The sequence below is a fragment of the Anser anser genome, assembly GCF_964211835.1.
Source record: "Anser anser genome assembly, chromosome: 28".
Taxonomy (NCBI): Eukaryota; Metazoa; Chordata; class Aves; order Anseriformes; family Anatidae; genus Anser; species Anser anser.
This window is the reverse complement of record NC_139749.1, coordinates 1,138,545-1,162,348: the sequence shown is the minus strand read 5'-3', so window position 1 is coordinate 1,162,348 and position 23,804 is coordinate 1,138,545. Positions and strand designations below refer to the sequence as shown.

The 23,804-nt window shown below is 43.2% G+C and overlaps 2 protein-coding genes across 5 annotated transcripts in view; one reads left to right on the top strand and one right to left on the bottom strand.

Moving 5' to 3' along the window:
* LOC310887536 (GON-4-like protein) overlaps positions 1 to 9,400 on the bottom strand; it is a gene marked incomplete at its 5' end in the record, with an annotated part of 31,069 nt that extends 21,669 nt beyond the window's left edge. For both annotated transcript variants that reach the window (XM_083813532.1, XM_083813533.1), the window contains 10 exons: positions 658 to 828; positions 1,699 to 1,803; positions 2,007 to 2,102; positions 2,883 to 2,933; positions 3,692 to 3,742; positions 4,080 to 4,154; positions 5,230 to 5,426; positions 6,172 to 6,333; positions 8,311 to 8,689; positions 9,221 to 9,400. In XM_083813532.1, coding sequence (XP_083669658.1) covers positions 658 to 828; positions 1,699 to 1,803; positions 2,007 to 2,102; positions 2,883 to 2,933; positions 3,692 to 3,742; positions 4,080 to 4,154; positions 5,230 to 5,426; positions 6,172 to 6,333; positions 8,311 to 8,689; positions 9,221 to 9,400 — 1,467 coding nt within the window. The remainder of the gene's footprint in view (positions 1 to 657; positions 829 to 1,698; positions 1,804 to 2,006; positions 2,103 to 2,882; positions 2,934 to 3,691; positions 3,743 to 4,079; positions 4,155 to 5,229; positions 5,427 to 6,171; positions 6,334 to 8,310; positions 8,690 to 9,220) is intronic.
* On the top strand, positions 9,327 to 23,095 carry SYT11 (synaptotagmin 11). Of its 3 annotated transcripts, none has more exons than XM_083813558.1 (4): positions 9,327 to 9,461; positions 14,010 to 14,833; positions 18,153 to 18,273; positions 20,087 to 23,095. In XM_083813558.1, exons 1-4 carry the CDS (start codon positions 9,428 to 9,430, stop codon positions 20,395 to 20,397), a joined length of 1,290 nt encoding a protein of 429 aa, XP_083669684.1. In that variant the 5' UTR covers positions 9,327 to 9,427; the 3' UTR covers positions 20,398 to 23,095. The 3 variants fall into 3 exon arrangements, with proteins under 3 accessions (XP_083669684.1, XP_083669683.1, XP_083669685.1); XM_083813557.1 differs by having other exon boundaries at positions 18,153 to 18,276; positions 20,087 to 22,995; XM_083813559.1 differs by lacking the exons at positions 18,153 to 18,273; positions 20,087 to 23,095 and adding an exon at positions 17,710 to 18,013.
* The last annotated feature ends 709 nt before the right edge of the window (positions 23,096 to 23,804 follow it).

Genomic DNA, 23,804 nt, shown 5'->3' with positions numbered 1-23,804 from the left:
CCACAAAGAATTGTTTATTTTGGTATTCCAAAAAAGCCAACCATTCATTATTCTTGCTATTAAATTATTATTCTTTATGAATATATTATTGTTCACTTATTTTGTGCTAAACTTTTATCCCCCCCTTGCAATATTTGCCCCCTTCATGTACATTTTACTCTGTTGCCCCGTTTCTACTATCTGTAATTAACCTGAAGCTACAGTACAGGACTCTTTCTTTACAACTCCTCACCCTTGTGCAGTAGAACAGATCAGTAATATTTTTCTCATTATCAATATGAAATAGTGGTTGCCTTTGCAACCGAGCTTCTTTGCACGTTCATAGTGTACCTGCCTGCAAAATACAACCAAAGTGACCGTTTCCTTTTAAAAGGGGAGGTATTTTCCTTACCTGTGTAAATGCCACAATTACAGTTAACAGTAAAAACAATGTAACTGAGAAGCCTACAAGCATAAACAGAAAGCGTAGTTATGATAGAAGAAATTAAAAGTACGTGTCACTGATAGCCCTGTACTAACAGCTACCTCTATTCTCACACAGAGCTTGCATGCTACCCACTAAAGAGATTCATCTTATTTAAATTTACTAAAGGAGCACAGAATGAAATTTTAACTCAAACTGAAAAAATACCACTGTAGCATCCCAAAACACAGTACCTGGTAGGAATCCATGCATACTGGGCTTGAAGCCAGCTCTTCATCCACTGCATGCAGCTTCTCCATGAATGTGCTGTCTTTGCTTTGCTTTGGTTTAGGAGGTGGTGGAGGTCCCATGGGAACTACTTCAGCACTAATATGTCTAACAACAGGTGTAGTAACCTTCTCCACCTAATTAGAAAGGCCTTTGTGTTATAAAGCTGTATTTACAGCAGATTTCCAAGGACAGAATAAGCCTTTTTTTTTTTTTTTTTTTCAGTTTGACCACAGGCTAGCAAAATAGAAATGAGAGAAATGCTTCACAGAAGGAAACGGATGATTCGTATTACGTTCACTTTGATTTTCAGAAAGTACAAATTCACTATTTAATGAACTTTCAGGAAAGGAGACATTTGGAAATGGTCATATGCTGGAAAGTTTCAGCATTCAGATTTATCATCTCTAGTTATGCCAGTATTTGTGGCACACACCCAACCCTCCCCGAAACAGTCCCACAGTGAGTAAACTTGGAAATATCAGTACATTATTCTTCTTTCTCTGATTCCAATGCCAATGGTCAGTTCTCACAGTTGCTTTCTGATTCTTGTCTGGTGATACTCACTCCCTGTCAGCTCCTATCACACCGCATATTCTTTCCACTGATCTGATAGTGCATACAATCACTACAAATACTTTTATGCTTTTATTAATATCACCATGTCCTCCTGAGCCAAGCACAGAAAGCATTTCTCCCTCAAAAATAATCAGAAAAATAAACATTATCTGAAAAAGAAGCAGATTGTTTCCATTGGTAGTGCCTTTTTTTTTTTTTTTTTTTTTTTTTTACGGATTTGCATTTATTTTTGACTAAGCTTTTTCTGCAAAGGATGAACTTAACTGCTTATGCAGGAACCATTGCAGTGGTACCCCAAATCTACATAGCACCTGTAATGCCGCTACAACTTAAACCAACAGTATATATTTTTGCTTTCTTATTAATAATTTAGGAATAATGACTGAAGATTGCTTTCTTTAGAAACAAAAACTCTCTTGCAAGCTCACCTCACAGAGCGTCCCTCCCTCTTCATCAGATGATCGCCTTGTCCTAGATCGTTTTGCTCCCCGAGGAGAAGAAGCAGTGCTCTCTACATCACTTTCCAGTAAACTCTATAGTGTAAGAGATACAGAACTCAATCAATCATGCTTCAATCAAGACAAGACACTTCTTTACCCAAATAATACAGCATTGAAGGAAGATTACTAGAAACTCTGGGGTGATTTACAATCATTCGTGTGTTAAAACAGAGCATTCTGTGGCCTTAAACGTGCAAGCTCCATGCTGAACAGATCTTTGTACAAGTTACATTTACCTCTTCTGCAGTCTCATCTTCATCCTCATCATCAGGCTGGTATTCCTCATCAGATGAATCGTCTTCCTCAAGTGGAATGTCCACAAACTGAGGAGGCTGCAACAGAGCAGAAGAAAGGTGACAACTTTTTACTGGCAAGATAAAGCATTGCACTCTAATGGTACACTATCTGATCAAATATATGCAACAGCTGAGGAAATACAATGAAGCTCACAAAGGAAGGAGACTACAGATAGAGGCTGAAGAAACCAAATATATTACTAAAGTAAGATTGGTAAAGCAAACTAAGTGGTATGAAAAGGTATGAGAACAAATGATTTATCATTTATACAATGGAAACATTACATAAGCAGACACTTTCTCAAGGACATGTTTCTTTTACTTGAATGGCCATTCATTCCTGCTCTGCTGCTGAATCCCCTCTACACCTATATTATAAGTCTTTTGGAGCAGGCAGGTCTCAGGCCAAAAATTGAGATCCAAGCCACATTTCCTGGCAGTCCTAAAATACGTATAACAATCTCAAGGAGGAGCAACTCACAGCATGAGACCTGGGCAGCAGCATTCGCTATCAGGCATTTCATCCAGGTAGAGGCTGCTGCAGTACCAAAATGGGGAGCTGGATCAAGTAGAAGAAAAGACCCCTTCCTCTGGCATGTCATCATTCTTTCGTGTTCTGCGGTTCCACTGCAGGCAGCTCTTTTGGGTTCTCTGCACACTTCTACTTTAGCTGCCTTGTCCTTCCCTGCATAACCCATTCGCAATGCTGGTCACTGATACTCCCAACATGCCAGAGGCAAGTCTGTTCCAGCCCACCATTAAGATTTACTGCTAAGCAGGGTGTCTCTAGCACTGACTCCAATTTCTTTCACTTACCTTTACCTCATTTGCCTTCTTAATTGGAGAAATATTCCATGTTGGAATCACCTAAAGATAGCAAAAACATTTTAACTCTCTGAAAAGCATGCTTTTGTATGGCTTAGATAACCAATTTTATCAAATAAGTATCATAGAATCATAGAATATCCTGAGTTGGAAGGGACCCATAAGGATCATCAAGTCCAACTCCTGGCACCGCACAGGTCTGCCCAAAAGTTTAGACCATGTGACTAAGCGCACAGTCCAATCTCTCCTTAAATTCAGACAGGCTTGGTGCAGTGACCACTTCACTAGGGAGCCTGTTCCAGTGTGCAACCACCCTTTCGGTGAAGAACCTCTTCCTGATGTCTAGCCTAAACTTCCCCTACCTCAGCTTAACACCGTTCCCACGGGTCCTGTCACTGGTGATAACAGAGAACAGGTCACCTGCCTCTCCACGCCCCCTCGCGAGGAAGTTGTAGACTGCGATGAGTACTTGAGCTTGACATCTTATTCTCCAAAGTAGCTGCTTAACAGACTTTGAACAAATGTTTTCTAAACCACCCATGTGATCTCTACAGACAGTAACTTTAGTATAATGGACACTGTCAATTCACTGCATCTTCTAACTCTGTCCTGGTTCTATTCTGCTCATCTAAAATGATTTTTTTTTTTTACATTGTTGTATCAAAAAATATATGCACAGAACTCACCTTATCATTTTAAGAGTATAAAAAGCATGCATGACACTTTTAATAGAAATCCCAGCAATCAAAGCCATTAGGGTAGGGGAAGGGTGCGATAATGAAAGCAGATGAGCTACTTACCACTCCTTTCTCCACAACTTCCTTCAGTTTGGAACGAGTCATTTTGGGTTCCTGAGAGTTTGAAACAGAAAACCACAACCTGCTCAGCTATTTTTCTTAACTGCAGCCTTTTCCCCAGCAACTGTTTACTGGAAGCTTTTTCTCATTTTTGAGCTCATTACCTTTAAGACATCATCAGTGACATGAAAAAATAACCCCTGATAATTCTGTTTCATGATTTACACTCAGACACGACTCACTTCATGCAGGTGCCAAGTCTGGTTGCGAAGTGTAAATTATACTACCTATTCTCCTCCTACCACATCATAACACAGACCAAGAAGGTAGACTGGTAAAGGAATCATCATTTGAATAGACAAAAACTGTGGAAAAAAAGTTTTTTACTTACAAACAAAGGTATATCTTCTGTCTCACTGATGGCTGCTTTCATCATGGCAACCACATGCTCATTTGTGATCACCTCCTGCAGGAAACACACAAATAAAAAAGTCTCCTTTACATTCTGTTTGTTAAAAAGAAGCAGACTTAACGATGAAATAAAACAGTTGGAACCATGATGGAGAAATAGTGAATGTTCAATAGATGTTGCAATTATGCTGTGAAAAAGACTATTCAGTGATCTGACAAGAAAATATAAAGTGAGCACAGCAGTGATAAAAACATTTGCACTGCATTCTCTGTGAACGCTCCAAGGAGGAAACTGACAGAAGGAGAAAAGAAAATGGTGTAAATAAAAGTCCACACCAGCTTCCCTTCCCTCCTGTCACACAGCCAATTTACAATTTTACGATGTGCTGGTCCCATCCACATAAGACACACAGCTGCAACAGAAAACTTAAATCCTTAAGGTCCCATGAGCTTGCAAAACAGTAAGGGTCTAACTCTAGGGAAAGTATCTAATGATCTGCTCTTTGAAACATCGTGCTGTATCATTTCAGAGAACACTGGAGATATTTGAAAAGAAAAAAAAAATATATGTGAAGGCCTAGGAGACCTAGTATCAGTGACTACATTTTCGGAATGCCACCACGAGGTTCCAGGGAAGGTAGGCACCTGTGAGATGTTTACAGCCCTTCAATGGTGCCACATAACAAAGAAAGACACTAACTTATGGCACTTGCACAAAACCAGCCGATGAATCTGCCTGAAAGAAGGGTCATGTCAGCCTCCAGTTTGTTTTCCACACGGATTGCATAACATGAAAATATTTGACATCACCTGGACTAGAACAGTACTAGATGGAGAAAAGAAATGCACAATTTTTTATCCTGGGGAAAACAAATAGCATTTCTCTCCAGACACTGCTCATGGGACAAACTGAAAGATACGCAACTGACATATACATAAACCTGGAACCAAAAGCATGAATTTTAGTTCAATCACTTTAGTGAATTTAGTTCACTCCTACTACTGCTATTAGGGTACAGTAAAACAGACCCACCTGTCAATAAGTTGAAGTCAGGGACCGATACCCACCCATAAAGCCAGGTAACTTGTATGTACATAACTTGTACATTTGCTGTATTAAGTGCACTCACATGTAGGATGTTTCGCACATTGACAACCGTCAGGTTATGCTGCTTAGCACCATCTTCTAAGGTGCGATCAAGGGTATCATCCAGTTTGATGTCACAAGACAGAGAGCCCTCCTCTTCTTGACCTTTCCCTTCCCTTTTCCGTTTGTTTGCTTTCCTCCTCCTCTTTCTTCTCTCAATATCTTCTCCATCTTGCTCCTCTGAAAATTAACAATGAAAATTAAAATCTAAAAACTCAGATAATTCACATCCAGCACATTCAAACAGTATGAGTTTTTAATTTAAAAAAAATAAAATTATGTAGATTCTGAAGTGACTACAGCTTGCCAACAGCCAATAATGAAATCTTCCAAACAGAAACGGCCATAAGAGCTAGAAGCAGTGTTTTTGAACAAAGGATTCAAGTTCTGTAGGACCTGAGCAAGTCATACTAGTCAAGCAAACAAAGGTTACATATCTGACACCTCTATTGGACTGATTTTGAAGAATAGTCTCAGCACCCCTTCTACGCTTTTCCAGAAGGAGCTGTTTTACGTATGCGGTCAAGATTAAAACAGCAGCAAAACTACATGCCCAATGCAGCAAGACTTAAAATGTTTCCCTAGCAGTGCTGTTTTGCTGACTCAAGGAAAGGAATCAGAACTTCCTCTGACGGAAAACAGACTTTTTAGTAACTGTAAAACGCAGAGATCAACTCCAGCAAGTTTCACTTGAATACCAGTGGTTTTGTGAATTCAGAACACATAATGAAAGTGAAATTTCAGAACACATGATAAAAGCTTCAAAACACACTGCACTTGAACAGCCCCTAACATGGCACACACACATCCCATGTTCCTTGTCTACCATACCAGGTCACTGGTCTGCTCCTTGCACAAAGCTAACCCAATGGAACAAACAGCCCCAAACTCTCATTTTCTTCATCAGTCTGCTGGAGACACTCACCAGTTCTGGTGTTCTTCAATGGCTTCATCATGGTAGGACTTCTAACAGCCAGCTGCAAAGAACTTCTCGCTGGAGACTCCTGCGCTGCAGATTGGTTGTCAGTCAGATATGGATCTCTCTGCAAATTTACTTCCACCTCTGTATACAGTTTAGGAGTTTTCCCTGTAAACAGTATACACCAGGTTGTAGTCCGATACGCCATACGGACACAGATGAGCAAAGTTGAAAGGCTGCTACATTACAAAAATTCATCCTGATCCATTTAAATCTGTTAAACCAACTGCACAAGTCACGCTCCCTCACCCAGGTTGTGACAGAGATCCAGGTACACTGAACACTTCAACAGCAGCAGTCCCATGTTACTATCCTCCAGAAACAAATCTGGGTGAAGCAATCCTTACCTCCAGCTATTTCAGTCTCGCTACCAGCATTATCAGTTTTGCACAGCTGTGCTCAAAACCATCCCTGTCAAATGATCTAACCACCAAAAAATAGTGATTTCTTTAAAGTGTGGTTGCATTCCGTGTTGAATAAACAGCTAGGGGCAAACACTCTTTCACCCAGTCAGAACAGCCTAGTGGACTACAACCTTAGCATGCACTTTCATTGTTACCCTGGGCTAATTTCAGACTGTACTGCTGCTGAGAAGTCCAACAGATGTCCCTTCCCACTCCCATTCTGCACATTTCTGGAAGTTCGGCAGGCCTGGATAGCAACTGTAAACTGACCACTATGCCACCACAAACCCAGCTTTCAGTCAAATCAGTGAGCTAAATCACAGCAGCACAACAAGCAGAGACAACGCTTCTCACAAGCGAATAAGGAAGCACTGTCCTTTTTTGCTGCAGCCTGTAGTTTGATGCATTTACAATGAATATAAAAAGTAACTGAAACCTGAGGTTTCTTGAAAACGTTCAACCAGTATGAAAACAATTTGTCTTCTAACAAAACCAGCTCTCCCACCCCACAGCATTTCCTGTTTTGTGCCCGCACAGGTATTTGTGTAGTCACGCACTAAATCGGATCAGGTGGTTGAACCAGACGAAGAGGAAAATACACCACCTCCCCCCCCCCCTTTTTTTTTCTTTTGCTAAATCTATTTTCCAATCTCATCGAACTCAGAGACAAAGATGTATGCCAGGAAAAGAAAAAGATGAATACAACACGCAGTTTGGGAAGACAGGACCACCACTTATGTCAGCAGACAAAGAAGATCTGAGCTACAAAGTGAGTGTCATTTTGATCACGAACACCTCACCTCTTACACAAGTTCACACATCAGAGATTCACCGAGTAAACCTCTGAGCAAGCAAGGTTTAACAGGGCCTTTTTACTTCCAGAACACCTCTTTCCACAGCAAACTTGTAACTTTGTTAACACAGGTCCTGCTTCAATGGTTCTCCTAAGGGGTCACAATAGAGTCCCACACAAGTGCCACTCTAGACTACATCTTCTGAGAATGAAAACAAGGGTGGATAAAAAAATGAAAAACGGGACTTTTCGAAGAAGCAGCTTGTAGTTTTACCAGTCTTTACACCTCACTAGCAAATCACTTCTTTTGAAAAACTAAATGCCAAACAATTGTTTCAGATCAAAGCTTGAATTTACAAAGACTTGTGTAAAGACCAGCTGAAAGTCAAATACCTTACGCAATAGAATATTATTTTTATGAAAGTTATCATTAGGACTGATCACTACACACGGTCCACAGAAGATTAAACACAAAGATTAGACCAGGAAAATGCGTGTAAAGACTGTACAATTGGGTACTTGAGAAATCTGAAAGAAGCTACTTCAAAAGTGTTTGGCAGTGCTGCTTAAGTTCTCCATTTGTTTCCTAAGATTTTGAGGGAGGGCAAAAAAAAAAAAAAGAAACATTTTAAGTTGGAATGCCTTCTAACCTGTACCACTTCAGAACCAATTAAAAAAAGAAAAAAAAGGAAGGGAGAACAAAACCAAACAGCAGAGGTCACGAACCCCTCCCCTGGCTCACCTCACCCTCACGGCGACACCGCCGATGAGGTTCCCTCAGCGCCCCCTCTCCCGGGGCAGCTCTTCGCAGCCCCCCGGCAGCACAAGCCCCTTGCCTCGAGTGTTTACACCTGACCGAACCGGCGGGGTCCCAACGCACACATTTACCTTCTCTGCCCCCTTCCAGGTTTTTAATGTCTTCGGCGAGCTCAGCGGCAGAGCACGGATCCTTCGCGCCCGGGCGGCCGTCGGCGCTTTCCTGACCGGAACCCGGGGCCGCCTTCGCGGGGAGCCTCTTTCCACTCTTGAGGAAAGCCTCCCCGGGTCCCCTCCACGAGCCCGGGCCCGGGGGCAGCCCGGCGGCCCGGCCCGCCGCCGGTTTCACGGGGGAGCTGCCGTCGACAGCGCCCGCCACCGAGACGCCTCCGGGCTGCTCCCCGTCCTCCCCGGCGCCGCCCCGCTCCCGCGGGCTCTGCAGCCCCGCGACCGCCGCTCTCCTCTTCTTGCAGGGCAACATTTTCAGCGAGAGCGACATCTCGGCGCCCACCTAGAAGACAGGAAAGCGGCTGGCCGCGGGGCCGCCGGCCGGACCCCTCCGTCCCGTCCCGTCCCGTCCCGTCCCGTCCCGCTCCGCTCAGGAAGCGGAAGCGCCCGGCGGGGCCGCGCGCAGGCGCCGCGCCGCCATGTTGGGGCGCTGAGGGAGCGGCCGCCATGTTGGCGGAGCGCGGGTCGCCAGCCCCGCCGTGACGACCGCGGGGGACTGCAGGCGTCGGAGGGGGGGGGGGGAAGTGGGGGTGATGAGGAGCGCCGCCATCTTTACGGGGCGGCTGCGTGGTGACAGAGCCTCGCTCCCCGCCTGAGCCTCGCCCCCGCCTCGCGGGGCTGCGCCTTGTGGGGAGAACGGAGCCGCAGCTCCCGAGCGCTGCAGCACGCTCGGAAGCGGCCCCTTCTGTCCCGGGAGCGGAAACGCCGCCTTCCGCAGACCCCGCACCGCTGCCCCCGGGGCCTCGCCTCTGCCCGCGCCCCGTCCCCGCCGCCACCGCCCGCCCGGCTCGGCGCCCGGAGCGCCGCCACTTGCCGAGTCACCGCCGGGCGGCTCCGGGGCGGGGCGAGGCGGTGCGGGGAAGGGGGGGGGGGGAGGCGGGGCCGGGCGGGGCGTGCGCTGCATCGGGACCAGTCGGCAGCTCCTGCATCCCGGGCGAGGAGCATCCTCCGGGCGGGGGCCGGTACCGCGGCGCCTCCGCACCGGGTTCCGCATTTCGGTTGCTCCGGCTTATCCCGGACCATGGCGGAGATCACCACCGTCCACCCCAGCTTCGGTGAGTGGGGCCGGGCCGCGCGGAGGGCCCCGGTCCACCGATTCCACCCCCGCCCCCCCCCCCCCCCCCACTCCGCCAGTGCTGAGCCAGGCCCTGCCTGGTGCCACCGCCACCCCCCCCCCCCCCCCCCCCGCCTCACAGCGACGGCCCCGGCAGCAGCCAACACCCACCGGCAGCCGGGGCCGCGCCGGGGCTCGCCCCCGCCGCCGAGAGGATGCGAACGGAGCTGGAAGAGCCCGGGTGGGAGGAGCGGGAGCCCCGCGGCTCGGCCCGGCCGCCGGTACCGCGATGCCGGGGCCCGGCCGCGCCTCAGCCTTTGTCTGCGCTTCCCCGCAGGCCGCCGGGGGCCGCAGGAGCGGCTGCGGGCCCGTCAAGGCGGTGCCCGCCGGGGGGGGGGGGGGGGGGGGGAGTGGCGGGGACGGCGCGGGGGGGTCCCCGAGGCGGGGGCGGCGGCAGCCTCCGGCCGAGCGAGGCCCCCTGGGGCTGTGGGGAGCGGCGGCGGCGACGAGGAAGGGGGTCGGGCAGCCCTGCTAAATCATCGCAGGCGAGACGGCCCCGAAGTGCCCCTGCACGGCCGCGGTCGGGCCCCGGCGTGCCTACGGGAGGTGTTCTCGTCGGCCGGGCCGCCGGCAGCACCGTCTTCCTGAGCGCCGGCAGACCTCTAAGGGGCCTATGCTGTCCCCACAGGGCCTGGTAATAGGGCAGTTGGGGTGCACGTCAGGTTGGTTTCTCCAGCCTTGCAAATTCAAATTGCTGCCTCTTTCTGTCCTCCAGCGACTGACTGACCTTCCCTTCCAACTGTAAGGCCCACGAATTAAAGCACGGTCACCGCATTTCCTTTAAATTCTGAAACGCTTTATAATAATAATCCATACTATACCATTTATCTAATATACGCATTTACCTTTTGTGTCTTTCCTGGAACCTGAGAGCCTTGTACTGTCATAATTCAACTGCTGGCCACCAGTGGCCATTAGGGTATGATCAGCAAACACCAGTATTAACAAGAAGTTTTCAATGATTTTTCATTAATTGAAAACATCATTCCATATCCCAAAAAGTTAGTTTGTAATTCAGTTAAATATTAGCATCGCATCAGAACAAAGCTCTCTTTTACAAATTTTGAATAAAAAAAGTTCTTTTTGAGAGGAGACAAAATAGGCTGCTGTGTTATTTAAAATGGACATTCAAAACACTATTCTGTGCAGAAACTTGCAAAAGCTTCACTAAAGTATTTTTTAGGTAGCTTTGTATCTGTGCAGCTTAAAACTGTAAGGAATTATGGAAACAGAATTCATGAATGTATGGAAAGATTACGTAAAGTAGGAGTCTTCAGCCAGGAAAAGAGAGGTGCCACAAGAAGCACAGAGCAAGTAGGGAATGATCATTTCTTACTCTTTCTTTCAATACAAGAACAGGCATCAAACAAAGTGAGGTGAGGTGGACTCAAAATTAAAGCAGTTGATTTTTCAGGCCACATAATTAAGCTGAGGAACTCTTTGCCACAAGGCATTATAGGAGCCAAATTCAGGAGTTCAGACATTTTGATGGAAGACAAATCGCAAAGACTCAGCTGACACTTCCTAGTGTGACTGCTGGTTGCTTCTTCTAAGATTGTGTATCAGGAAATAAAAGGTACAAGAGCTGATTCTTTGAGGACACACTAGAAACAAAACCCACAAAAAAATGAGATCAGGACAAGAAAGGAGTTTCAGCACTTGTCTTTTTTTGCTTGTGCACTGAAGCTTTTCATATCTGCATATGGCTGAATTGTACTGTATTCAAATTGGCTGTTAAAGACCACTTGCCTCATTTCAAGGAACATTAAATAACAAAATAAAGATATGCGTATTACTGTTTTGTTAATGTTGTCAATACCTCTTGCTTTAGTTATTCCAGTCCCATGACTGTGCTTGGCAGTAGGTCCTAAGACAGATTTATCTGTGGAGTTGGTCACCATGTGAAAGATATCCAGCTTCAGTAAGGGAAGACTTCTATCTAATCAAAAGTGATTCTCCTAATTCTGCAAAAAGGAGGCGTATTGTTACTTGAAAATCACAGTTTTCCCTCAGTTTATCAGATAATCAGGTTATAGTCTGCCAGTCTTGTCCTCTGGACTAGTAACCTGAATGAAAAATAATATAGAAAGAACAGAGAAGATAAAAAATTCAGGTGCTCTTTGCAGTTTCAAGTATGAGTTTGGAAGATTATTTTCTGTTGCTTATGGTACAGAATGAAATTAAGAAAATCAGACGAGTTTATCTTTTGTACCGGCTGTTGCATTTAGCTATTGTCATGGCAGTGATTTTTTGTTTTCTATTCTACTGTGGAAACAATTTGGAAAACTTGTAAAGAAAAAGACAGGGCTAGTTGGTTTTGTTTTCCTCAAAAAAAATTTGCTTCAATAATTATTAAAGCAATAACACAATAATAATGATAGCAATACCTTGATTACCAAAGTAGTACAGTAATATAAAAACATTGCTTTTAGTGACAAGTAACTTTTTGAACTTCAGATGTTTAGACTATACAGAAAGGTAAACACCTCAGAATCAGCGGCTTGTTTATTTTTTAGATTAATTTAATTTCTAACTCCTACTTACTCCTTCTCAGTTTTAAGGGCGTCAAGGAAAGTCTTGCAGAAGGCATCTGTCCAGCAGAAAATAGGAATGTTGCAAGAATTAAAAACAAATTTGAATACTGTGTGTAGGGAAGGAAGGGAGTTGCTTCAGAGAGGGAGCAGTTCTATGGCAACTGCAGTAAAGATGTTTGCAAAATGCCTTCAGCGCTGTGCAATACTGGAGGAGGAGTGTCTGGGCTCAGAGGCACCCTTCCTTCTCTCCCAGCTTATACTACCCACAGCTAGCGTGCGAGCGCCTCAGTGCAATCATCTGCCTGCGTTGGTCTTCTTTTGATTAGCCGTGGAATAATCTGCTGCCACGAAAGGAGGGATTGTCTCTGCAGTAATCGGGCCAGAAATCGTTCAGTATTGATAGCACGATGTCACCGGTAGGAGCGCTGATGAAGATAAGGTGCTGTGGTTGCTTGGTGGGTTTTGCCATCGCTGTGTGCGCTAGGCTCTTAATTTAACGTCTGTCCATTGGAAGAGAGAAATCAGGTTGCTGAGGCCCATTTGAGCATCTCCAGTGCACAGTCTCCACAGGCTGTCAGCCCCTCTGCAGTGTTTGGCCCTCCTTACTCTGAATTCCCTCCCTCTAATTTCTCCCTGGATTTCCCAGTGTTACCGTCTGTGTATGGTGCTCTTCATCCCTTTGCTGTGGGGGGGTCTGAGAAGAGCCTAGCTCTGTCTTCCCACTAAGAAAGTGAAGACAGCAAAAAGATCTCTTCCTTTCCCTTCTCTTTTATGACTGAGCACACCCAGCTCTTTCAATCCATCCTCATCTTCCGTCTGCTCACCGTTCTCCATCCTCCATCTGCTCCAACTCTTTAATTATCTTGGTGGCCCTTGACTGAATTTGTTGAATACGTCAATATAATGTACTGGAGAAATCAAAACTCCTGGTTTCATTCTGTGTTTGATAATACATCCCCAAAGTCAAGTGCTATAAATAGAAAGTAACTAGCATGGTTGCTAGAAATTAATACAGCGCCTTTTTATTCTGGCCTGTCATTGCTGAAGAATCCAACTGATAAACTCTAGAAAATATCAAATAATCCTGAAATACAAATGCCGGATATTCTGTCCGTTGGTTTTGAACATTAGATTTTTCACATTAAAAGGAGTCTTGGTAACAGTGGGGTGGAAAGACTTCTGTCAGCAGCTGCCAGCTCATCAAAATCTGAAAGAACGTAAATAGCAATACTGGGGTGAAAAAGCAGAGAAATGTTGAATGCAACACAGTGGAACAGCTAGAGAGCAACCTCAACTTTTGGGCGAGACCAATGCGACCACTTCATTCGTGTACCACCCACTTTCCTAGAGGAGGCTGTGGGAATGGTCAGAATGACAAGTGGGGGAAAACGATCCACCAGTGTGATAGAAATCATCATCATGTTAGAGGGACATACACACACTGTCCCTTTCTCTTATATAGCTCGGCTCAGGGTCATATTCACCCCCACCAGAAAAAAAAATAATTGTAATCTATCCAAGGTTTAAATTGTTCATAATGGATAACAACAGATCCAGTGTTTTGTCTGTAGTTATCGTTCCCTTCCTGTTGTTAAAATAGAACTGTGCAGTGTTTTTAAACAGGGCACTAAACAAAAAAGAGAGCCTCCTGCAAATCAAGGAATTCTGTTCGTGTGGAGCTATGTTACTGCTGGCAAAACGGGAGATTGGTTTTAGCAAGATCAGGAGATCAGCTGAGAGTAAAACATAAGTCAGGCATGCAGTAGGAGTGCAAAATGTCTCCCACACAGGAACACAGAAGTTACGGGAAGTCACTTTTTACTCTGGGGAAGCTTTGATACAAAGGTTATTGAGTAGCATCCGATAGATTTTCTATCCAGATGCGCCAGCTCCTGTAGGGCTATGGCAAGCACAAAGGTACGAGCTGTCTCCTCACTGCCTTGTCTTCCCTACAGATGTCTCTCCAGTTGTGGCAGGCCTCATTGGTGCTACTGTCCTTGTGGTTTCTGTCTCAGTAACAGTTTTTGTGTGGACATGCTGTCACCAGCAAGCAGAAAAAAAGCACAAAACCCCACCGTATAAGTTCATTCACATGTTGAAAGGCATCAGTATCTATCCGGAGACCTTGAGTAACAAGAAGAAAATTAACCGAATCCGGAGAGACAAGAACAGCACTCCTAAGGAGACTGGAAGGGGAAACCTTTTGGTGGATGCTGCTGAATCTGGTTTAATAGGGTCTGATAAAGCTTCAGATGGGCCAAATGCAGCTCCCCACATTGATCAGCTTCCAATAAAAGTAGATTATGGAGATGAACTAAGTCCAGATCAAAGCCTCACTCCGGGAGGAAGTAAAACCTCCTCCCCGTCTTCTCCAGGGGATGATGTCATGTTGGGAGAACTGACTTTCTCAGTGGACTACAACTTTCCCAAAAAAGCACTGGTAGTTACCATTCAGGAGGCTCATGGGCTGCCAGTTATGGATGAACACACTCAGAGCTCCGACCCATACATCAAGATGACAATTCTTCCAGACAAAAGGCATCGAGTGAAGACTCGTGTCCTTCGCAAGACGCTGGACCCAGTCTTTGATGAAACCTTCACCTTCTACGGGATCCCCTACAGCCAGCTCCAGGATTTGGTGCTTCACTTCCTGGTGTTGAGCTTTGATCGCTTTTCTCGAGATGATGTGGTTGGAGAAGTCATGGTGCCCCTTGCGGGAGTGGATCCCAGCACTGGGAAGGTTCAGCTGACCAGGGAGATTCTCAAAAGGAACATACAAGTAAGTGACTTCATGTGGTGTGACTTGAGACTGCTTGCATTATATTTGATCCCAGTTCTTTTGATTCGGGAGCCTGTGTGATCTAGTGAGCAGGAATTCTTAGGCATGAAACCCATTTTTCCACAGATGCATGTTATTTTAATAATACATGGCTGTGCTCTTTTAGTTCAGCAGCTCTTTGCTGTGTGGTTATGGAGGTTTGATAACGCAGAGACATTACAGAGTCATGCAAATGAGGAATGTTATAATCAATGAAGCTAAGAAAAAAGTACAGTCCCCATCTGCAAATAGAGGAGCTAATGTGAGAAAGGGGCATTCATTGGTGGCCCGCCTTCTTTCACAGACTGTGTTTGTGGGGGACAGCTAGAGATACGGGTGCTAAGTTTTATTGCAGGTTCTCAGTAACTATATCCTGCTCTGCAAAGACAAATCTCACTTAAAGAGGAATTCATCTGACCATTTTAGACACCTACATTTGTAATTGTCTGCATCCAAATTTGTTACTGTAGGCTGTAAGTCAGTAGAAGAACATCAGCATAGTCATCAGACTCTGACGTATGATTCTTCCTGGCCTGGAGTAGACATCTAAAACAGCTCAGATAAATCCCACCCTAAACGACCCTCTTTTTTTCGCCACGTGAGGATGAAGTGTGTCTAAGATGGTTTTGTCAAATGTAGACATCTAAAATCCAGGTGAAATGAATCCTATTCTTAGTGTCCCGTGCTGTAAACTAGAAAGATAAACAATCCGTATAAAAATTACGGCTTACGTTAATGAAGATGTCTTCCATCCTCAGGAAATAGAATCTCCGCAGCAGAGGTGCTGCAGCCCCTGAGCAACCTCGCAGCCTCCTCTGGCCCCGCTCCAACAGCCCCACGTCTGCCTTGTGCTGGGGACCCAGAGCCGGACGCGGCCCTTCAGTGGGGGTCTTCATGAGAGCGGGGCAGAGGGGGACGCCCCCCTCCCTCGCCCTGCTGCTTCACCACATTTGGTGCTGCCCAGGGTGCAGTCGGCTTTCTGGGTTGCGAGGGCGTGCTGCCGGTTTGCAGCCCCTTTTACATCCAACAGCACCCCAGGTCCTCCTCTGCTGCAGGGGCATGGTACTTAAGCGTTTTTTGTGTGGTTTGTTTTTTTGCTTAGTTTATTATTGCTGCCTGTCCTCCAGGTTCAATAGCAAATGTCATTTGGGGTCGCTTATTGCCAAAGCATGCCGAAAATTGTTGCTGAGCTCTATAAAACACATCATGCCTTAGAGCGACAGTATTTTACTTGAAGTTTTCTTCTACTTTATGCAGCATTAAACTTTTTTTTTTTTTTTGTAAAGTTATTTAAAGGAGACTTTGTCAGCAACCCAAAATGAACCAAAAGAATCACAATAAAAATGGAGTTCTGGTGTTTGCTTTTCTAAAATTCTTGGGATGCTTTACATTCTGATAAAACAAGTAATTGGTTTAGGTTCTTTTATTGTATTCTTTTCAATGCATTGACTATATCTGCTAGAATTTCTAGAAGTAATAGATTAAAAATAGAGGAAAAGATCATGCTAAATAAAAACGGATTTACTCAAGGATGCAAATTATTTAATGTTTCTTAGTAATTAAAGATAGATTTACCTTGGTGTCAGGTGTGCATTCTTGAAAATCTGCATAGTTTCAGAGTGTCAAAACAGCTTTTACTGAACATAATTTTCAGTGTTACAGGAAGTTTCAAAATCTGGAATATAGCATTGCTTTTAAAACCCAGGAAATTATTACACTTACCCAAGCCAGCAAAGATGCACATCGAAATGAACATTCCCAGTAATTTCGGACAGACCATTTAATGCAAATTACATGGAAGTGACTTCATTAAATTAGTTTAGAACGAAAGAACCCCAAAATGCTGACAACATACACCACCAAGGCTACACACGTTGTTTTCCCTCCCTCAAAAGATGAAAAAAATGTTATCGTAAAACTTTTACTATCCCATTTTCCTTTTTCATGCAGATAACAAGCCTTTTGAGAAGCAACAGACCAAACAACTGCACTAGATAACCAGTGTCCCTGTGGCCAATACTTGCGTGCTAGACCAGGGTCATTTTCTATATTATTAAGTAGCTGGCAACAGTATGAGAAGGTTATTAAATATTGCTCCCTTCCTAAAAGGGAGGGAAAAAGGTACTCCCTTTGTCCATTGTATTCTGGTAGCCAAAGTTCTTAGTATTTCCTCCTGGGCCAGGAAATAACATATTAGCAATATACTGTATGTAGTTATGTGTACTCACATCCCATAATTTTGCATACGCAGCAATGGCTGCCGTTCCTTACTTTCGAAAAATTTATCTTCAAATTAAACACATGGGAACTACTGAAAGAAAACAATGCCACCCCAGTTAGAACGAACGTTTTCTTTAAGTTTACACGCACGGTTTTCTCCAAATAATCGCAGCAAGAGCATTTGAAAAACATTGTCCTCCTAGGCGATCACCAGAGCACAGCTCACATTTATTGTAGTGATTTTCCTGGTGGAAGTCAGGAGAGTTCTTCCATTTGTACTGTACTGCAGGGCTAAAAGTACGAGGCAGTGATGGGGGCAGTGCAAGATGCTAAGTCAGAGCTTTGAGCATAAACTGTACGAGTTGTTGCAGTGGCTCTGCCATCAGTACTGTTACTGACACCACGCAATCCCATACCCATACTGCTTTCCTCAATTGCAAGTAAACGTAATCTAAATAAACTTAATCTAAATCAGTGTCATCTCAATGAAAGTTAATGAATACCATCTGGAAAACAAAACTAATAATCTTAATAATGTTACTCTTTGAAAGGTTGTACAGAAAGTTTAATGGAATAGTTTTTTTTTTTTCTTTTATCTTCACCCTTTACCTTTGCAGACTGGATTGATGCTGAATCTTTCAAAGTATGCCTACAGAACTTCAGCTACTCTCCAATCTAAGCTACACCAAAAGTCAATGAACTTTAAGCTGCGAAAACCCACAGCTGTTTCCAGAAGCAGACCTCAGATTGTAGCCAGAGCTGCTCTTTTCTCTAAGTATGCCCACCAGGTTTACCCTAAGGGAAACAGAATTCAAGGGGAAAAGCTGTAGCGATGTTTACTTTGCTCAGCAGGCACAGGGTGCAGAGCACAGGATGATTTACCTTATGCAACTTCATCTCCTTCTAGAGTTCATGTGGGTAAGGCTAAAAATGTACGTAAATAGACTGCACCTAATTTTCCAAATTCTTAGGCATTTAGCGTAGGGAAAGGAGAATTCTGGTGAGCTCCAACATTTGCCCGTATTTATAAGACCATCTTGTTGCCGTTTCTTTTTCACAGAAATGCATTAGCAGAGGAGAGCTGCAAGTCTCACTGTCTTATCAACCTGTGGCGCAGCGAATGACTGTTGTGGTGCTGAAAGCCAGACATTTGCCAAAGATGGATATCACTGGCCTCTCAGGTAGAAGCTATTTTCTCCAGCTCTAAATGTGTTTGCACTCTGTTTCACAGAGTCACACAAGAACACGCAGAGTGCAATTCTTAGGTTGACCGATGTATTGGACACCCTTACACAGTTTGGGGGTGCTGTAGCAAAATGTCACATTGTCGTTTGTAACGTGAAAGAAGTATAGCAAAATACAAACTGGGTCGGGGGAGAAGGGAAAGAGAGTAGCTGCTCATTGTTGGATGGGAATTGTATTGCAGAAGAAAAACGCTGTGCCTTCTGATAAGTAACAACCCTTGAGAGAAGAACCTCACTAGAAGTGAATTTTTTCTAGTCACTGGAAAAGTCACTAGATGTTCAGTTCACTTTCAGATCTTTTTACCTGTCTTGTCTGAACATCTTTTGATTGACTGCTTTTTCTCCAACTCTTTCTAAGGGTGGTGGATCACTAAGTGACAGAACAGATCAACAGAGGGTTATACAAACAAGACCAAATCTTTCCTAATGTGTTACTAACAGTTGCATCTTTCTGGCACCATCTAGTTTCATGCAGGTAGCATTTTCCGAATCCAGTCAAATCTCTGCGCCTCCATGCTGCCGTCAGTCATCATCTCCCTTAGAATCATTATGTCCACTGGGAACTGCACGTCCCTCAAATCCTGCCCCTGGCATAGGAGGGTAGAAGAGAGTGAGGAAAGAAAAGAGTAGGAGATAGCTTTGGAATGATCTGTGACATTAGAAACATTTCTGTTTGGTTGGTTGTTGGGAAATTCTGCTGTGTGAAGAGAAGAGCAGCTGTTGTGGCTTTCCTATTCTGCAGTCACAGCTTCTCAGATTCTTGAATCCCCCTAGCAAAGGTTTCTTTCAGAATTACGGGAAAATGACTGGAATCAACTTGAGATGTAGTGATTACCTGACTGATACCAAATGTAGTCCTGTTTCTGCAGCTCTTTGAGGTGGACAGAAAAAAGAATGGAGACTCGCCTTAATTCTCTATTATAGGTCTTAACTTTTTCTCAAAAAAAAAAGCTTCCCATGTATGATCTCCAATTACAGGATACATTTTTTAGTAACTGTTCTCATACCTGCTGAATCTCGCAAGGCTATCACCATTTCCTTATGTGATCTTTTTATATTTTTATATCTATTTATTCTGAGTGAGCTCATTGTTTCAGTTTTAAGAAGTGAAAATTAATTTTGTCAGCTGGGCAGGTGGCTTCCAGCTTCAAAACTTGCGCTACATGTGAAAAAGGACTGGATGCCAGGTGTCTTAATTTTAATCCTAAACAAACATCTGCATAAAGAGCAAGCTGACTGATAAAATAACGATGATGGTAGAAAAATGACGGCATTATTTTCAACTTTTCTCAGTTTTAATACCTTCCACTACAACTGTTTTCCATCCACAAAATCTTAAAACCATTTTGATACTTTTTGGGACTATTTCCTGAACTTGGGTAAAAATATTTTTTGTTATAGCTGACATTGCAAAGTGAACATTTTGACCACTTGGGCACTGACCTCACCAAAAAGCTACCTGTTTGGTAATTCTAGGCTTACTTACCACAATTTACATGCAATTTGCTTCCCCCAGTTTCCCATACGGTGCTGAAACTTGTAAAGAACGTCAAGTGGTAACTTCAAGCTGGTTGCCCTGCAATGAAAAAATGTGTGAACAATACCCCCTTACTGTGGGAGGTGAAGTGAGTAGCCTAGACTTGCACAACTAACTTGTAGCTGGCTCAAGTTCAGCAAGCTAAACCATATCCATTACCTCGAAGAGCATTACTGGACTGTGTTATTAGTTTGTTTCTCTCTTCTCTGGCAGATCCCTACGTTAAGGTGAACGTTTATTACGGAAGAAAGCGTATAGCAAAAAAGAAGACTCACGTGAAGAAGTGCACTTTGAATCCTGTCTTCAATGAATCCTTCATTTATGACATCCCTGTCGATCTCCTTCCTGACATCAGCATTGAATTTCTAGTTATTGATTTTGACCGTACCACAAAAAACGAAGTGGTGGGACGGCTGATTTTGGGAGCGCACAGCATCACCGCAGCTGGTGTGGAACACTGGCGAGAGGTGTGTGAGAATCCTAGAAAGCCAGTGGCCAAATGGCACAGCCTGAGCGAATACTAGCAGAGGTTGCGGCAGCAACAGCTGACTCATAGAACAGACTTAAACTTTGTTTTAGCTGTAGAACTAAACTTTCGTGAGCAGCAGCAGCTGATCGGTTCTCTAGTGATGTGATTTTGCAGGGCACTAAAATTCTAAAGAGCATTAAATTAAAAAAAAAATACCACAAATATATATAACAGTGTAATCACGCTATTGCATGCCTAATACAAACTGAAATTAGTATAACTACCAATATCAAGTTGCAGATTTTAATACAATTATCTGTCACTATGGAAGTTGTGTTTGTGCCGAACTGTCTTTGCTGGTATTCACCAAAACTGGCCTGTCTTTTTTAGGCTTCTCCCAAAGGTTCTGAATTCTGCTGTTTAACCTCTAGTTTCTTGTTAGTTTGCCTGCCCATTGATTCTTGCAGTTCTCTTCTTTACTGGTTTGGGAGTACCAACTGCATTTCCATATAAAGGTGGTTTTGAATTCTGCACTAATGCAAAAGGAAAATACAGGGGAAAATGGCACTTTCCTTCAGAGAAAAAAATAATTAATTTATCAGGTATTAAAGGATTTACGTTGTGATATACTTGCTATGGAGCTGTAAGGCTACATCAAAGGTTTGCATCTAAAATTCAGACACCAACAAACTGGTCACTTCGCATTTGCCACACGGAAATTAGCACAGACATGATCTTACAGACTATCGGAATTGGAGGAATTCCACTATATTACATTTTATTTTACCCTGTCTGTGCATGAAGGGCCTGAGAAAAACAAAAACTGACATCACTGATTCTTAAGGAAACTCTTGCTGAGTATTTTAAACATGAAATCTGGAATTCTACGTGACTGGTAAGTTCTGTTGTAATGGCGTAACACTGAGATCGGAAAATAGCTTGCGGAAAAGAGCTTTGAAGTGAAAACTTCACCAAGCTTCTCTTAAATTCATACCTGAGTGAATTTGCATTACATATGACAGCTCTCAAAAAAGGGTAACATAGGGCAAAGTCTGTCACTACAGAACAAACTCTTCAAGAAGTTAATTTTTAGGATTTCAAAGCAGCTTGAGTTAGCTCTTAAACTGTGAATATGACTTAGAATGCGCTTACTATCACCTCCTCTGAAATGTAAAAAAATGTTACTTGATAAATACAACCTGCAGCACTTTAGGCTATTAACCCTGAATAGTCAGTAGTTTTGAACAGAAGTTCATAAAATTCCAGAGATATGAGTGAAGTTTGGAAAGAGCTGCATTAGATCTCACTGTAAACACACTAGCCTGACATTTTTTTAAAATATCAGAGTAATAACTTGGCAAATGACGTGATTTGGCTTCTTACTACATTCAAGCCAGGAAAGGATAATAATTGGCAGCAAATAATGAATTGTAAACATTGCTGGTAAGCTGAGTGTAAATATTCATAACAAGCTGTAGAAATTCAAATTATTTCTGAAGTCTCCAATGGAAATATAAAGCAGAATGGAGCTTGCGAAGAGGCATGTAGAAGACTGCAAATTTTCAGTATTCATTTAGTTGCTTCCAGGCAGCCAGTCTGTTCTGTGCCCTGTGGAATGTAAATAATGTACTATAATTAAAAAAAAAAAAAAGATCATTTAACTCATTTACAGGACTTGACTACTTAATTTTAGAGCCCTGTTGGAAAAATGATCCTTTCCACCTTCTTACATATGAAAGTAGAATAATGGAGCAAGTCTTAGTTTTCTTTCCAACCACAGTGTAAAGCAACTGCTGCTGGGATGGCTCTTCATGCGAACAGTCAGCACTTTGTTAGTTGCCAATACTTTGCATTTCTTCCTTAGAAATTATTTTTGGAAGACTGAATTTTCTCACTCATAACGAGTTACTCATTGAAACTTCCTTCTAGACAGAGTGTCTTTTTAGCAACAGAAGTTGCATTGAAGCTGAAGCTCTCTATTTGTCAGTCTTGCATGGCAGATGGAAGCGTGAACTTTTGTTAGTGATTATTTGATCTTGATCATGAGGATTTCTGCCTGAGGTTATAGTAGATTTTATCTTTGTCTTAAATGCTTTCTAGCTCATGCTCTATTGGTGGCTTACAGCCACAAACCACAATTCTCCTTTGGAAACTGGTGTAGATCTATTCCACTCCTCGTTTTTGCACTAAGCAATTGTGTTGCTGAAGTTTAGAAACTTTTCCTCGGAACTGTGCTTTCCAATGCCGCTCCAAACACCTGAATAGAACACACTAACAAAAAAAAACGTTCCCTTTTTTCCTTCAGTGTGAAAAGCATGCTTAAGCCTAGATGATCTCTATAAGATTCTTTTAGCTGAAAACGAAAGATGAACTTCTTTGTCAAGGAAACATGCTCAGGGTAAATAGACTTAGGCTATCGGGCAGGTAGAAGTAGCTCCAACACTTCTGGAATAATAGGAAACTGAAGATGTGCAGATATATATTTTTTAAAACGTAAAATAGACAGTAAGTGACAGTGGACTCACTGTAAAATCTCCCAGATGTGGTTATTCTTTACCTTGTGTCTTCTATTGTAAAATTAACTTGGACAGTTACAACTTTGTGTGAAAAAAAAAGAAAAAAAGGCAAAAAACCTAACTCAACATGTGTGAAACTGCATAATGCTATAAGCTACTTGACATTATGTAATGCTATCTTGTATGTTGAATTTGTTAACGCACATTGAGCGTACAAATAAAAATTAAATCACTTTAGCTGCTGACTGTGCCCTGTTTGATTGTAGGCAACACATGCGTAACTGTACTGAACACGAAGAAGATTTCTAAAAGCATGCGTTTCTGCTGTGTCAGTTCACAGGAAAAGCATACATAAAATCTTTCTCAAACAAATAAAGAGATAACAAAATCCAGGCAATGTAAGCATAAAACTTAATTAAATGTTAGCATATACAAAAACTCTGTAATCCACACAGCTTAGTACATGGGTATAATTTAGCATGAATGGATGTTTATTAGCTGGCTAATTTGAACCTAAGTAAAAAAAAAAAAAAAAAAAAAGACATTAGATGGGCAGAAAAAGATGCAATTTGACTTTTATATTTCTAATCTAGACACATTCCTGGATTCCAAGGCAAAACTGAATTCTTCAGGAACACTTTCGTCCGTATCACTGTGTGAGATACACCAGTCTCTCCTATGTACAGTGATCTGGCTTCTGTAACTGGCTTTTTCTGCAGCTCCCCATCAGAACAACATTGCTAGGCACAAAGCCATGCCTATAGAAAATGCCAAATAGCACAGAACACTGAACTGTGTTTCCACAGCAACATAGGCTACAGCAAGCACTTTAATGCTGCACTTCACTCTTTGTGTACTTCCCTTGTGAAAGGGAAGCTATCACAAAGAAGCAAAATCCAAAGGTATTTTAGGTGTCTAAATACCTAAAATAAACTTCATGTGAACT

Bases quoted from the DNA above. Each gene is read 5' to 3' on its own strand.
- SYT11 (XM_083813557.1), top strand. From the start codon at position 9,428: ATGGCGGAGATCACCACCGTCCACCCCAGCTTCG. The intron at 14,834-18,152 runs GTAAGTGACTTC...TCTTTTTCACAG, and splicing joins TTCTCAAAAGGAACATACAA to AAATGCATTAGCAGAGGAGA. The intron at 18,277-20,086 runs GAAGCTATTTTC...CTTCTCTGGCAG, and splicing joins TATCACTGGCCTCTCAGGTA to ATCCCTACGTTAAGGTGAAC.